Source organism: Aotus nancymaae, unplaced genomic scaffold, assembly GCF_030222135.1.
Source record: "Aotus nancymaae isolate 86718 unplaced genomic scaffold, 86718_ANA_hifiasm-v0.15.2.pri h1tg000010l, whole genome shotgun sequence".
Taxonomy (NCBI): Eukaryota; Metazoa; Chordata; class Mammalia; order Primates; family Aotidae; genus Aotus; species Aotus nancymaae.
Window position 1 is genome coordinate 71,671,777 of NW_026988421.1, and position 16,021 is coordinate 71,687,797.

General features: G+C 42.7%; 2 protein-coding genes across 3 annotated transcripts in view; one reads left to right on the forward strand and one right to left on the reverse strand.

The window, feature by feature from the left end:
* Positions 1 to 1,823, reverse strand: part of DYDC1 (DPY30 domain containing 1) — a 66,041-nt gene extending 64,218 nt beyond the window's left edge. For both annotated transcript variants that reach the window (XM_064374388.1, XM_064374387.1), the window contains exons 1-2: positions 1,677 to 1,823; positions 890 to 991 (exon numbers count right to left, since the gene is read on the reverse strand). In XM_064374388.1, the coding sequence (XP_064230458.1) occupies positions 890 to 991; positions 1,677 to 1,823 (249 nt within the window). The remainder of the gene's footprint in view (positions 1 to 889; positions 992 to 1,676) is intronic.
* Positions 1,824 to 5,864: 4,041 nt separating this feature from the next.
* DYDC2 (DPY30 domain containing 2) lies at positions 5,865 to 15,052 on the forward strand. Its single transcript, XM_021667032.2, is given in 4 exon segments — positions 5,865 to 5,921; positions 10,172 to 11,068; positions 11,415 to 11,533; positions 14,521 to 15,052. Coding segments are annotated over 3 exon segments (534 nt in total). The 5' UTR covers positions 5,865 to 5,921; positions 10,172 to 10,921; the 3' UTR covers positions 14,789 to 15,052.
* Positions 15,053 to 16,021: the final 969 nt, after the last annotated feature.

The following is a 16,021-nucleotide window of genomic DNA, read 5'->3' on the forward strand; positions in this document are numbered from 1 at the left end:
CGGCCTCCCAAAGTGCTGGGATTACAGGCATGAGCCACCGCACCTGCCCACTGCTAAATTTTATCCCTCAACTCTCTCTCTCATTCTCCAAAGCTGCCATTTCTAACCTTTACCACTCTGTCCACACCTCCTACCTTATAATCTCATTCTTAGCAGATGATCATGGTGCCTACTTCATAAAGAAGATAGAAACAGTTGTTCACAGAAGATGCTTCCACCAACACCATTCTCTCCTCTTTCCCTCAATTATAATCAAAGAAGTGCCTTCTGCCTGCCTAATCTATGTTCCAGACCCCATTTCCTCTCATCTCCATGGCAAGCTGACCCACGAATCATCCACTCTATTTCCTAATGTCACCCACTCACTCCACTACTGTGCTCTTAAATCAAAACAAACACCAGAACATCCCTCCTTGCTCTCAAAATCTCCTTGAAAGCATTGCCTACATGTTTTATCTCCCGTGCCTAACTCCACCCACCCCAACCACTCCATCCACACTGTTCCTGCCAAATTACAGAGGCCTGTAATGAACACTTTCCCATTCAGCAATAGATATGGGAAACTCAGATGTCACGAAAACACTCTTTCTCTTTGCCTTCTGTCACAGTGCATTCTCTGTATTCTTCTCTTACCTGGAGGTATGCCATCCTTTGTATCAGCAACAGCAGTGTGGAAAGGAATGTGTATATGTGTATACATGAATGTAGTCAGGAAAACTCAGGGCTGCTGCTTCTCCAGCAAAGAAGACACACACATCCATAAAGATGAAGATATTAGGAAGCCATATTTAAGTAACTGGAGCTGGGAAGTTTATCAGCATTTGGGTTGTGACATGCTGAGGTTGGCATCGTAATTCCAGTCCCCTCTGAACTCTCCTACTTGCCTCACCTGCTGAATTAAGAGCTCCTCTGCTTTGATCCTCTCCATCATTTCCTGCTCCATCAGAGCTAATTCTCTTTCACGCTCTAGCTCAGCCATTTCCTTTTGTCTCTAGCATTGTTTAAAAACAAAGGCGGGTGTTGAACAATGAGAACACATGGACACAGGGAGGGGAGCACTACACACTGGGGTCTGTTGGGGGGAAATAGGGGAGGGACAGTGGGGGGTGGGGAGGTGGGGAGAGATAGCATGGGGAGAAATGCCAGATATAGGTGATGGGGGCAGCAAATCACACTGCCATGTGTGTACCTATGCAACAATTTTGCATGTTCTTCACATGTACCCCAAAACCTAAAATACAATTAAAAAAAAAACAGCACGTGACTTCTTAGAGAGAAAAGCAATCTTGAAAGCACTTAATAGGGACAATTAGGGAAAAGGTTAAGCAAATTATAGCCCATCCCTTTCAAAACCAAATAATAATTTGGGAAAATATTTTATCTGAATAATGAGCACAATATTAAAGTTACACATGGTGTATTATCACAAGTACATAAACATAAATCTATAAATCTATAGAAAAAAGACTTCCCATGAAAGGAATTACCTAAAAATCTAAATAGAAGTCTTCTTTGGGTACTGTTTTCTCCTTCCTACTTTTCATGTTGTTCAAGTTTTCATATAATAAACATTATTTTTATAACAGAAAAATAAAAATATTAAACTTTTTAAAAAGTAGACAAGTTGGACCAGTTATTTTTTGCTTCTAATTTCCTAGAAGGAGATTCCTACTTACCAGTTGTTCCATGGTCACATTTTCCTTAAACTTGTAAATCCACAATGCCAAATATTCTATTGGATCCACTGGGTGAACTTTTGCCACTTCTGCAAGACCTTGAGTTAAACACGTCCCAAGGTGCTTTTGAAGATATATTGACTCCATTTCTAACTCCTAAATAAAAACTCCTAAAAAGTAAGTGTTTTTGCATTACCGCAGTATCTTCAATAAAGTCACTATATGACTAAAGTTCAGTAAGGTGAACAAAGCATGACACCCTGTCCTCAGTCATGGACACCTCACATTGGGGGTGCCAAAAGCAAGCTGGTCCCAGGAAACTTCTAATAGTTTCCAAAAGGGCTCCACAGAAGTCACTACAACTAAAATGGTTTCAAAATCCTGAAGGACTCTCAAGTCCGAGAGTCAGAAAAGAGATATTATTACGATTGATTTCAGGATTACTTGATGCCAAGTAACATGAGTCTCATTTAATCCTTGCAACATACCTGAAAAGTGGTATCATGATCTCAATGGGAAGACTAGTAAGCCCAGGCACAAAGAGCGTCAGAGCACAGTTCAGGATCACACAGCTGGCAGATGAAGGAGAGAGGGTTTGCACCCACCTCTTGATTCCAAAACCCTAACCCTAAAGACTATACTAAAATGTTCCTTCTAAGCCATGAGAGCCATTTTTACAAAGCATCACAATAGTCCACCTTTTGAAAAAAAATCCATAAATTTTCCAAGGCCAAAGAAGAAAAACTCAACCTCCAAATAATAATGTATGAAGCTCCTCACAATCTGGCCCCAATTTTCTTTTGAGGTTCAACTCCAAACATCATCTCTCCTGGCCCCAGCACACCCTGGCCTCTCTCTAACTCCGTGGACATCCTGCCATTCTGATGATCACGCCTTGCACATTTCCATCTCCATGACTCTTGTACATGATGATCCCTCCCTCTCTCTCCTCTCTTTCTCCTCCCTCTCTCTCTCTCCACTCTTTCTCTCTTTTCTCCTCTCTCTCTCTCTCTCTCTCTGTCACTCTTTCTCTCTCAGAAAAGATCTCCTCCCCTGCAAGGTAGAGAATCATTTCTCATTCCCTAAGCTTCCCAGGCAACCCAAAGAAGTTCCTCTTGCTCCAAGCAGCTTACACAGCATTTGCCACACTACCTGAGAATTACAGTATCTCCGTGTGTATGTTTCTGTCTTCCCACGAGAAGACAAACTCCTCTAGCTGCTTGAAGAGTGTTTTAATCACAGGGCTGACACAGCCATCTCTCCATGGTAACAAGGGAATGAATTGCTCTACTCTCCCAATTATGTCCTACTCTTTCCAGTTATGAAAATAAACAGGAATAATCATAGACTGGATTGTTTTTAAAACAGAAAAGGAAAAATGCAGCAACTAGTCTCTTTCAGTGCTTTGGAAAAAATGATCACCCTCAGATTACTCTTAGTATTTTAAGAAATCCAGACTTTTCTGAGGATCTGATGAAATGTAATCATTTGTTGAATGAATATGTAATGAATATTGGTTGGGCACAATGGCTCATACCTGTAATCCTAGCACTTTGGAAGGCCAAGATGGGTGGATCACCTGAGGTCAGGAGTTCAAGACCAGCCTGGCCATAATGGTGAAATGCTGTCTTTACTAAAAATACAAAATTAGCCGGGCATGGTGGCACATGCCTGTAATCCCAGCTACTTGGGAGGCTGAAGGAGGAGAATCACTTGAACCCAGGAGGTGGAGTTTGCAGTGAGCTGAGATTGTGCCATTGCACTCCAGCCTGGGCAACAAGAGTGAAACTTCATCTCAAAAAAAAAAAAGAATACCTACTATAGGTCAGGCACCATGATAGGTACTGAGAATACAAGACTATTGTGGATTGAATGTCTGGGTCCCCCAAAAATCCCTATGTTGAAATTCTAACTCCCAATATGATGGTATTAGGAGGCAGAGCCTTTGGGAAGTGATTAGATCATGATTGTGGAGCCCTCATGCATGGGATTACTGCCCTTATAAAGAGAGAGCTTGCTTTAACTCTCTGCTGTCTGCCATCTGAGAATAAAACTAGAAGACTGCCACCTGCAAACTAGGCAGAGGGTCCTCACCATATATCAGAAATGCCAATGCCTTGATTTTGAACTTTCCAGCCTCCAGAATGGTGAGAAATAAATATGTATCGTCTTTAAGCCACCCAGTCTTGGTAATTTGCTACAGCAGCCCAAACTAAAACAAAAACCGTCTCTACCTTCATGGAGCCTATAGATGAGTAGGGAAGAAAAATATTAACCACATATTTAAATCAATAAATATGAAATTGAAGTTAAAATAAGTAATATAAAGACCAGACAGGATGAAGAGTTTGACCAAGTCAGGGAAGTCAAAAAAAGCTTCTCTGAGGGGTGACATTTGAGCTAAGCTTACAATTACCAGAAAAAAAAAAATTAGTAAAATTAACATGGCAAAGAAGAGAAGGAAGTCTTCTAGGTATGAGGAAAGGCCCTGATATAGGAATGAACAAATTACAGGGGATAAAATGCCACTGTGTCTAAACTTTTCCCTAGACAAATGCACCTAGCATTTTGCATAAAATTTCAGAGGCATTGACATCCTGGGGCTCATCCATAACCCCCAATCTTTATTCATGGATAGACTCCAAGATGTCAGTGTCTCTGAAATTGTATACATAACCATGTGCATATGCCATATGACAGTGACGGGAGAGCAAAATGGCATAACTCCTATGGAGGAGAATTTGGCAACATCTAGAAAATCACATATGCATTCACCCTTTGACTCATCAGTCTTGTTTCTTGGCTCCTATCTCAAAGGAAAAATATGAAATGGCATATGCACATGATTATTTGCAGCATCGTTTACAACAGTCACACTGAAGCACCACCTAAATGTTCATCAAATTGGGGATTAATGAGAAAGAGCAACACAATGGGTTATTAGGCAGATGTACAAGAGAAAGAAGAAACTAGAGAGTGATCTCTAAGACACAGAATAAAGAAAATTAGGTACAGAAATTGTATCTCGTCTGTCATCTTTTGTATTAGCAACAGCAGTGGGGAAAGGAATGTGTACGTGTGTATACATAAATATAGTCATAAAAACTCAAAAAACTGAAAACTGGCACAAATGAACCTAATTCCAAATCAGGTTGATATTGTCCTAACCACACAGAGAAAAGAATTATTACAACTGACTTTGGAACACAGTCTCTGCACAGCATTTCTTCAGTAGGATGGACTTGAAAGACCAAAATGCTATATAGACATCTCAAAGTCATTTGAAGTGAAGTAATATAAAAATGGGAACAGACTCCTGTTGTTGCTCCAGAAAAATAAAATGTGGGAAAGTGGGAACGGTACCATTATCCCTAAAGAGAAAACTTCTGGCCTAACAGTCAGGCCAAGTCAGGGAAGGCTCTGTCTCGGATTTCTGGGCATATCAGTGGGACCCAGGCAAGGCCTGTCAACTTCTTTAGCATGGTTCCTGTCTGTGAAACGAGGAAAACAGCCATCTCTCCTGTTGTAAGCAGTGTTATTTTTCATACACACTAATAGGCATCTTCGCTCAACATAAGAAAGCTCTTTCCCAGAGAAACAGCTACCTCCAGCCTGAAGAAAGTGCCACAGAGATGTAAGGAGGTACCTTACCCACACCAGAGAGAGAGCCAGCCAGCCGACTGGGCAGGGGCACCTGGGCAGGCATGCTAGACTTCTCAATTCAAAACCCAGCTCGCCCAGGAAACTCTGAATTTCAGATAAGCAACGAATAACTTTGCATGATATTATATTTGGACTGAAAAGTAGTTCGTTTATCTGAAATTCAGTTACCTGGGCATGCAGCACAGTACTGTATCTGGGAACCTCCCGGGGCGCTCAGTGTGGTTTTCCCACCCGGGAGTGTGGAAGGGTCTCCCGTAGCCCTCAGGAGTCGCAGCCCTTCCTGCTCAGGAGCAAGAGAAGGAGAGCCGGCCGCTTTCGGGAGCTCCAGGCGCGAAGCTGCCTCTCTCCGCCTCAGGTGAGTCCTGCCCGAAGCCCAAGTCCCAACGGTCAGAACCACCTCTGCCCGCCGGACCCAGCGAAGCCAGAGAACAAATCTCAAAAATGGTCGGTGCCTTCCCGGTGCGCGCACCGGACGCACGCGCCTGCTCGCCACGCGGGAGCCGCGTCCCGTTGCCAGGCAACGAGAGCTCGCGCCGCAGGAACCCTTGTGGGCGCCGCAAAGCGAGAGGGGCGCGCAGACCGGTGAGCGGAGGGCGCGCGTGGGCGGAGAAGGGGGAACGCACTGCAGAGAGAAGGGGGCTTGCGGGGTCGCTCTGCAGAGAGGAGGGGGCGAGCAGGAGTCGGGGCGCGCGGCAGAGTGGACTAGGCGTGTGGGGGGCGCGCGGCAGAGTGAAGGGGGTATGCAGGAGTAGGGCGCGCGGCAGAGAGAAGGGGTCTTGAAGCAGGGGCGCGCGCGAGGGGATGGAGCCAGAGAGGAGGGGTGTTCAGGAGGGGGGCGCGCAGCAGAGAGGAGGGGCCGTGCAGGAGAGGGGCCTGCGGCAGAGAAGAGTGGGTGTGCAGGAGAGAGAGCGCCCACTAGTGGGCAGCAGGCAGAGAGGAAGGGGAATGCAAGAAGGGAGCGCGGCAGAGGGAAGCGGCGCGCTCGAGGGGGTGGGCCAGGGAGGAGGGGGCGCGTAGGAGAGAGGAGTGGGCACGCTGGAGGAGGGTGTGCGCGCGAGGGTCTAGGAAAGGGGGTTGTGGCGGCGCGCAGGTTGGTGAGCCGGGGAGACTTGCAACACAGAAACCTGGAGGAGTTGGGGTGCAGAAAATAGCCAGGGACCCTGGTTGGCAGGCACCGGGAGAGACGAAGGGGTGGGGAGGCTTTGAGGAGGTGCCAGGAAGGGCAGCCAATCGGAGAAGGGCGGGGGACCTTCCAGAGTTGCCGGAAAACTGTGACTGCAAGCTGCTAATAGCCTGGCAGTTTCACAACTGCGCACCTTTGCTCTTACTGGTGACCTCTGCTGGGTTCCTTTCAGAACCAACTCCGGCCCTCCACCTCCAGGATGCTGTCCAACCTTCACCAGGTCCAAGCCCTTGCAGTCTTCCCTGGCCTAGTGGTCTGTGCATGTACTAGCCTTTCCCGTGCTCTCTTTCAGCTTATGGGCGGGGCAGTGCCAGGCAAGAGAGGTCTTACACGTTAGTTGAGATAGTAAGTGCCAAAGTGGACGCTGAAAAATCAAAGGGAAGCATGAGCGCAGGCGTCAGAGCCCTAATGAATAAACCAAGAAGTATTTACTGAGCTCCTACTGTGCCAAGCACCAGCGGTATAGAGTGAACAAAGACAACCCCTATCCTTATTACCTTGCCTACTGAGTGCAAGGTCAGGAACAGTGTAAGCACACCCTCAGGGGAGCTCTAGGAAACACAGAAAAATAACCTCTCCCCCTATTGGTGAGTGTACCCTAAGTTGGTCTGAGTGGGCTTTAAAAGGCACCCCTTTGGCCAGGCACGGAGGCTCACCCCTGTAATCCCAGCACTTTGGTAGGCCGAGGCGAGTGGATCACCTGAGGTCAGGAATCCGAGACCAGCCTGGCCAACATGGCGAAACCCCTTCTCTACTAAAAATACAAAAATTAGCTGGGTGTGGTAGCACACACCTGTAATCCCAGCTCCTTGGAAGGCTAAGACAGTGGAATCACTTGAACCTAGGAGGCAGAGATTGCAGTGAGCCGAGATTGCGCCACTGCACACCAACCTGGGCGACAGAGCAAGGCTCTGTCTCAAAAATTAAAAAAAATAAATAAATAAAAGACATCCTCTTGACTTATTCCCCACCAGGCCTCACATTGTGGCTGTATGCTTGCTCTACTGTCTTTGCACCATATCTTAGTAACTGTTGGACCAACATTTCATTCAGATCATTGTTGAAAATGGGCAATTTAGAGTAGGTGGGGGTATGCCAATACGGCTTGCCACATGTGAGCAGTGTGGCAGCCACCCAATGACCAGAGAATGCAGAGCTGGTGATTCTGCCTTCTGGGAAGGACAGTTCTACAGTGATCCAGGCAAAGTAGATCGGTAACTACAAGTCACTTGGGGATTTTGTTAACATGCAGGCTCTGAATCTGTGGGCTGGGGTGGGACCTGAGATTCTGCATCTCCACAAGTCCCCAGGTGATGGAATGCTGCTGGTCATCTCATCAGACCAGGTTTGAGTAAGAGGAGGGGTGTAGAAGGTTGTTTATCCAAGTGCATTGGTTCAAGTAGGCTGCATAGATTGGCCGGAGACACCACCCACCTCTGTCCCCACCCTCATTCACTATCCCGCTCAGCTTTTTTGTTTTATTCCCTTACAGATCTTGGAGTCAGAATTCCAAAGTAAATCTTACTGGGCTAAAACCAAAGTGTCAGCAGAGCTGGTTCCTCAGGAGGCTCTGGGGAGAATCTATTTTCTTGCCTTTTCCAGCTTCTAGAGGATATATATCCTTGGCTCAAGGCCCTGAATCACATCGCCTTTTCTCCCTCCGCTCTGTCATCACCTTCCCTGTCTGACCGTACTGTGTCGCTCTTATAGTGATGCCTGTGATTACATTGTTCCTACTCAGATAATCCCCCTATCTCAAGATCCTTAATTTAATCACATTTACAAAGTCCCTTTTGCCATTTAAGGTGAAATATTCATAGGTTCCAGGTATTCAGACATGGACACATTTGGGAGCCATTATTCAGCCCTAGAACAAGGACATTCTCTTACTCATATTTCCATTATTCAAAATCAAGAAATTTAACTTGGATAAATTATATCACATAATCTACAATTCACATTCAATTCATGTAATTTTCCTAAGAATGACCTTTATAGAATTCTTCTTTCTTTTCTTTCCTTCTTTCTTTCTTTTTTTTTTCAGACAGTGCCTCACTCTGTCACCCAGGTTGGAGTGCAGTGGTGAGATCTCGACTCACTGCAGCCTCAGCCTCCTGGGCTCAAGTGATCCTCTCACCTCAGCCCTGCTAAGTACAGCCCCCCTAAGTACTGCAGGTGTGTGCCATCATGCCGGGCTAATTTTTGTATTTTTTGTGGAGACAGGGTTTTGCCATGTTGCCCAGGCTGGTCTCAAACCCTGAGCTCAAGTGATCCTCCTGCCTCAGCCTCCCAAAGTGCTGGAATTACATGCATGCACCACCATGCCCAGCCAAATTCTTTTTTCTTGTCAAGATACAATCCAGGATCATGTGTTACATGTAGTTATTATAGCTGTTCACTCTCCTTTGATCTATAACAGTTAACTCTTTTTTTCATAACCTCAACATTTTTAAGAGTACAAGGTAGTTGCAGACTGTCTCTTGCTTTGGATTTATTTGATGTTTCCTCAATTAGATTCCAATACTGCATTTTAGGCAGAAATCCACAGAAATGTTTTATGTACTGTAAGAAGTGCATCACATCAGGAGGCACTTGATGTCACTTCGTCCCTTTATTGGTGATGTTTACTTGGATTACTTGTTTAAGGTTGTGTTGGCCAGGTTTTGCCACTGTAAAATTTCTGTATTTCCTTTAGAATAAATCCTTAATTTGTGAGAAGAAACTTTGAGACTATACATATATCTTATTCCTTGTCAAATGTTCACCCAGGCTTAGCACTCATTGACTCACGCCTTGATTCAATTATACTGTGGTGATGAGGAAATGGCAGTTTTTTAAAACTCCATTATTTTCCCCACATTTGTTAGTTGGCATTCTACTTTAGCAAAGAACTTTGCCTTCTCCTTATTCTACTTATATATTCTCATATGGACTCATGGATTCTTATTTTTTCCATAAGTTATAATCCATTACAGTCACTATTTATTTTAATGGTCAAACTGCCCTAGATTTGATTATAGGAGCCCCTTTAAGCTGGTTCCTCTGTCCCCAACCATTATATTTTTTAGAATGTTCTAACTTTCTGGCACAACAAAACGTTCCAGGCTCATTAGACTTGTCCTGCCCCAGCCTTGGAATCAGCCATTCCTCCAAGGAGCCCTGATTCCTCTTAAGTGACAAAGACTATTTACAAGCAAGGTTTATATGCTCAGCGTGCTCATTGCTACTGTAGTGTTTTGGTTTCTAGGCCCTTGCAGTGGAGAGAGCTAGGAAATATTTTGTCTATAACCATAAGATAGATATGAACAGATAAGATCGATATGGATATCTATGTCTACATGTTTTTTCTTCCTTAAGCTAAGAAATGGGGATTAGAGGGGGCAAATTGAAAAATGCCTCCAGAAAATGTTAAGGCTAGATCTGAGCTTTTATTACTGGCTGGGATCTTTTGGAATTAAAATGTGTCAACTTCAGGAATATGGGATCCATCAGGAGGAGGCCAGGTGCTAGGTCATTTCATGGCACAATCCTCCATGGAATAATGTAATAAACACTTACTCTGTGCCTGGCTAAGTGCCTGATGTGTGTTTATTATCTCTTCTAATCTAATTATTGTGAGCTACATACTTTTGTTACTTCTGTTTTACAGTTGAGGAAACCAAGGCTGAGAGAGACTGAGTGACTTACTGAAGAACACACAGCTAATAACTGGAAGAATCAGGACTGGAACTTGGTCTATCTTAATGTGCATTCCTACTGCCACAATTCCCTGCCGCTCCCAAGTTGGGCTACCTTGCCTCCAGCTCTTGAAATAATGATGAATAGCAAATCCTTAAGTAATAGAGAATGGAATATCATGTCAGGTGCTGGCAGAGCTCCTGACAAGCAGTAGCTGCAGGGCCAACATTTTCCCTCCCTCTTCTCCCCAGGGCATTTCCATGGTCCCCTGTGAAATAAATGAGCCTGTCTTGTCTATGTCATAGATGACTATAGCCTCCAGCCTCATAATAGCACAGCCTGCTGGGTGCTCAGAGCCCCTCCCCCGGACCTCCTGCTTGCTCATTTATTTTCTCTCTATTCAAGGGCAGAAATGTGTGGGTCCGGGGAGGCCTTAGCCGCCCTTACCACCAAGGTACCAAACTTCTCCCAAGCCTGGTAAACCCTAGGACCCACACTGTCTGACCTAGTGCAGCTGGAGAGCTTTAGAAAAAAGTCCATTTGAATGTAAGAGCTATTGACGAGTAAGTGTTTGTTGGTTCTTTTGAGAATTATATGATCCAGAAACATCTCATATTTGTCCTGAAATAAATCTGAATTGGTTAGAATGTATCTATTTTTAATATCAGATTAAGTTTGTAAAATAGTGCGACTTTGTTTCGCTCTTTTCCAGGCTCCCAGGATGGAAACTAACTACCTAAAGAGGTGCTTTGGAAATTGCCTGGCCCAGGCACTGGCAGAGGTGGCAAAGGTTCGGCCCAGTGACCCAATAGAATACCTGGCTCACTGGCTTTATCATTATGGGAAAACAGTGAAAGCAAAAGAAGAGGTGTGTATGTGCACTGGGACTTAGGGAGGGCCCAGCTTTCCCAGAGTACTTTGAAAGCCAGACACAAGGCAGGATTCTGGAGCTGGCCTGGGAAGTTCCTTGGTTTATTTGACTTGCTCTGAGGGCAAGATATCCCTTAAATGTGGGGATCCTGGAGGCTAACTCAGAGAAGTGGGGCTTCAACTCAGAGGAGCTGTGGGGTTGAAGGGTTTGTAGCTACTAGCAGGCTAAAGCTAGTTACAGGAAGAAACTCAACTGACCCAAGCCAGTCCCCAGTGAGCAGGGGGCACCATTTATAAGGCTTCCCCAGGTGCTGACCTGATTCGACTCTGTCACCTCACCCCAGAACAGGCAAGAGAAGATCCAACTGCAGGAAGAATATGACAGTAGCCTCAAGGAAATGGAAATGACAGAAATACTGAAACAAGAAGAGTGTCAGATTCAACAGAAGCGTGAAAAGTGTCAATGTTGGGAGAAGGGACTCAGCTTTGGGTAGCCACAAACATCCCAAAGATGGAATCCAGGAAAGCCACAAGTTAGCCCAACCTCAATGTGAGGCACAGTAAGGGTCACTGCAGCCTACTTTTCACTCCATATTCACGTATTTGTATATAAACCTATGTTATTGACAACCTTTGTTAATGGAAAAAAGGAGATGTTAAAAGACAAATTTGTCTAGATTTGAGGAAATACTCTGCTGTTACTGGTTTTAAAAAACCTGACTTTTAAGAAAATCTGTTCACTTGGAACAAATATTTTTTATATAAGCTCCTTTGAGCACTTTTTATTGAGTACTCCTTTGAGTACTCAATATTTTTCAGAAACCAAATATGGTTGTTATCAGTGCATACTTCAGATATTTAACTTAGTATTTAGGATTTGGTTTATTATATTCTATTTGCTTTTATGTGAAACCTCAGATGCCTCCTCTGTGATGGTATAATATTAGATGAAAGTTGTTAACTTGGAATGGTTGAAGACAACTCTGCATTCATCAGTCTGACAAGCATATCTTTTACCTCCCACAGTTCTTTTCGCAATCTCCTGAAAAACGACTTATGCCATTCCATGCTTTCTACAAAGTGGTAGATACCTGGATAGAGAGTTATCTCAACTGCAGTGTTGGGTTTGACATCTGACATCTTTTTAACTGTCACTATACCGTGTGCATTAAAGTCTTTAATGCAGTCCATGACAATTCACTAGCATTTGCTAGCTTCCAAAGCCGACTTTGAAGACATGAAAATATTAAGCTTACTTACACTTATACTGATATACTCAACATCCTCATAAACAATATATTTGCTTCTTAAAGGCCGGATGTCTTGTAAATAAATTAAATCAAAAGATAGTTTCATTCTATTGCTTGGCAATAGTCTAAGGGAACTCTTCCCTCAGGAAGGATTCATTCTTTAAGCAATTGTTTGGAGATGGGAGAGGTGAGGATCATTCAGCAAAATGTGTCATCACCTTGCTGCCCACCTCTAATCTATTTGTAACTCCATGCTTTACTGTTAATAGAAATAGAACTATATAAGGCAATAAGAAATATATAAGGAAGACTCCCAAAACTCCACCCTAGTTTTATGGTATCTTTATTAAGGAAAACTTTGCTCACATCAATATTCTGAATTGTCTTTTTGTGTTTCACTGAGGAGGTTTTGCATCCAGCAGCAATATTCCTTAACAAGATTTACATAAGCAAATGGTATGTCATTCTTTTGCCAAGTATGTGATGTAGGCAATTGTAAGGGAAGATGGGAAATGACAGCCAGTACAATGCCTGGACTATGTGCAAGTTCTCAGTCTTAGGAAAGAGTTCATGTGTAGGTTGTGGTTATGGAAATGGATTCCCTATGTTAGAAGGAAATAAAGAGAACCGAAGAGTGATCTAAAATGAAGCCAAACTAGTAGTTTACCTGGCAAGGGAGAGCAACAATATTAAGGTGTGAGTTACTCTCCACGCAAACTTTGACAAGGCTAAATAAAGGGCAAAGAGGCAAACGTATATCAAAAAGACAAGATTCCAAGTTCTGGCTTCTGATTGACTCAGGTGGATTACAAACTGTTCCTTGCTATTGGTCACCTTCACATTTTGTGTGACTAGTGCTGGGAAAGCCAGTTTCAAACTGACCCAGGATAGGTTGCATAAAACTTCAGCAGGCCTGCTAGTTTACCTGATGAACTGATATGCATACACTCGAAGCTTTGCAGTTTTTTCCTTAATCGCTTAAAAAAAAAAAAACTGACTTGGATAGACCTTAGTAAGTCTTTGAGTACCCCCAGATTGAATACTGCTTATCTAGTAGATGTGCCAAAAGAGGAATAGAAACAGAATGCTATATATGGTAGGGATCATATGCAATTATCAGAATAAAAAAGTATCCACGGAGGAGATAGAATTTGAATCAGACAAAGGTTATCCTTATACAGATATCTCTTCATTAAGCAGACGCAGCTTTAAGTAAACCATAATTTTGTTTCTGAGTAAGAAGAAAACTCCTATTGTTTATAAAGATCTAAACTATACAAATGTTTTAGAAATACATGTTTATAGAATCAACAGATATTTGCTGCATAGACCCAATACTTTGAAGATTAGAAGAGTCTCAGAGACCATGTGGACAAGGGTTTCACAAACCTCCCTGCAGAGCCCCATAGGGCTCATCGTAAAATGGACCTGTACAACTTCCAGGAAAAGATTGGAATGGAGGGGGTCAGTAGAGCCTACGCTCCAAGGATTCCTACCTCAGCCAGAGACATGGATGTTAAACTGCTCGATATTGTCTCATGGGTCACTGAGGCTCTGATTGTTTTTTCCCTGTGTGCTTCAGTTTGGATAATTTCTACTGATCTACCTTCATGTTTACTGACTATTTCTTCTGCAACGCCCAAAATCTGGGAATTCTGTGAAATTTTTCACTTCAGATTTTGTACTTTTCAGTTCTAGAATTTCTGTTTAGTTTTTTAAATATAATTTCCACTTTCTCTGCTGATGCATCTTAACTTTCACGTTATGTCCATTTTCCACCTTCAATTTGTGAAAATATTTATAATGGCTGTTTTCAGTCCTTGTCTGTTAATTCCATCATCTGTGTCATTTTGGGGCCTTTTTGTATTGAATATTTTTCCTCTAGATTATAGTTCATATTTTTCTACTTTTTTACATGTCTAGTAATTATTACTTGTGTTCGGGACATTGTAGAGGACATTTTATAGGGAGTCTAGATTGTGTTGTTTCCCATTAAAAGCTGTTGGGTTTTGTTCAGGCAAGCAGTTAAATTATTGGTGAATCAACTTATCCTATAGGTTTGGTTTTATGCTTTGTTAAAGCAGTTCTATTTCAGTTTGGTTCTTAGTCTCTGGCATGAAAATAGCAATGCTGTGTTCTTGCCATACATCTTGTGTGCTTCAGTCTCTAATAATAACTTTTCTGCTTTTTTGTTTTCTGTTTAGGAACTGACTTCTGAAACTGTTTCCACGAAGAAGAACATATTCATGCAGGAGAACACAGATCCCCTTGAGAAGGCAGCCTTGAAGCAGGGATTCCATACAAGGCCTTCCAGTATGATTCCAGGAATGCCTCGACAGGTTCCTCCTTCAGAGTCTGCTGGCCAGATTGACTGGAACTTCAAAATGTCACAAGACATAAATTACCAGGAGGCTTTTCAGCCTGAAGTTGCTCATGAAATGCCTTCTGGCTCCAAATCTCCTTATTAGGTTATCAGAAAGTAGATGCTTCTGATTTACTTCTCTCAAAGCTGGAAGCCAAAAAAATGGCCAGCTAGAACCAAGATTTAAGGAGCTGTAAAAGAAGAGTTCTACAGGGAGTCTCCAGCCTACTACTGTTCTGAAAACCCTTAATCATGTGAGGATTTGAACTAGTTATAGGATAAAATAAACTCAGAATAATGATTTAAAATAAGTAACTAAATGGGTGTGACTTTTTCCTCTTGTATTATCAATGTCTTGGAGACTATACAGTGAAAACATATCTATCTCATGTGTTCATGTCTTAGCTTTTGCTTCACTTCACAGTCAGCCTCTCAGAGTATTTTTTACACATATCCTAGAGTCTACCTATGTCACTGATAGCAGGTATTTTTCTTCAACATATATTACGAATTTTTTTAATACTTTTTTCCAATTTTTGTTAATTGTGGTAAAACACATATAAGACTTACCATCTTAACCATTTTTAAGTGTACAGGTCAGTGGTATTAAGTAGATCCATATTCTTGTGCCACCATCACCACCATCCAGCTCTAAAACTCTTTCATCTTGCAGAACTGAAACTCTAAACCCATTAAACAATAACTTGCCATTTCTCCCTCTCCCCAGCCCCTGGCAACCACCATTCTACTTTCTGTGCCTGTGATTTAGAGTACTCTATAATTATGTCATATCAATAGACTCATATAATATTCGTCTTTTCTGTGACTGGCTTATTTCACTTAGCGTAATGTCCTCAAGATTCATTCATATTGTAGCATGTGTCAGAATTTCCTTCCTTTATAAGGTAAAATAATATTTTTCTGTATGTTTATACCACATTTAGCATATCCATTCATTCATTGTCCATGAATGAGCATTCGTTCATCAATGGACACTTTCACATTTTAGTGATTGTGAATAATGCTGCTGTGAACATGACTCTGCAAATATCTCTTGAAGACCCTGCTTTCAATTCTTTTGAGTATATACCCAGAAGTAGAATTGCTAAATCATATGGAAATTCTGTTTTTAATTTTTTGGGAAGCCGCCATTCCGTTTTCCACAGCAGCTGTACAATGTTACATTCCCACCAACAGTGCACAGCGTTCCAATTTCTTCACATCCTCACCAACACTTGTTACTTTGTTGTTGTTTTGATAGTAACCATCCTAATGGTTGTGAGGTGGTATCTCATTGTAGTTTTGATTTGCATTTCCCTTATAATTAGTGATGTTGGGA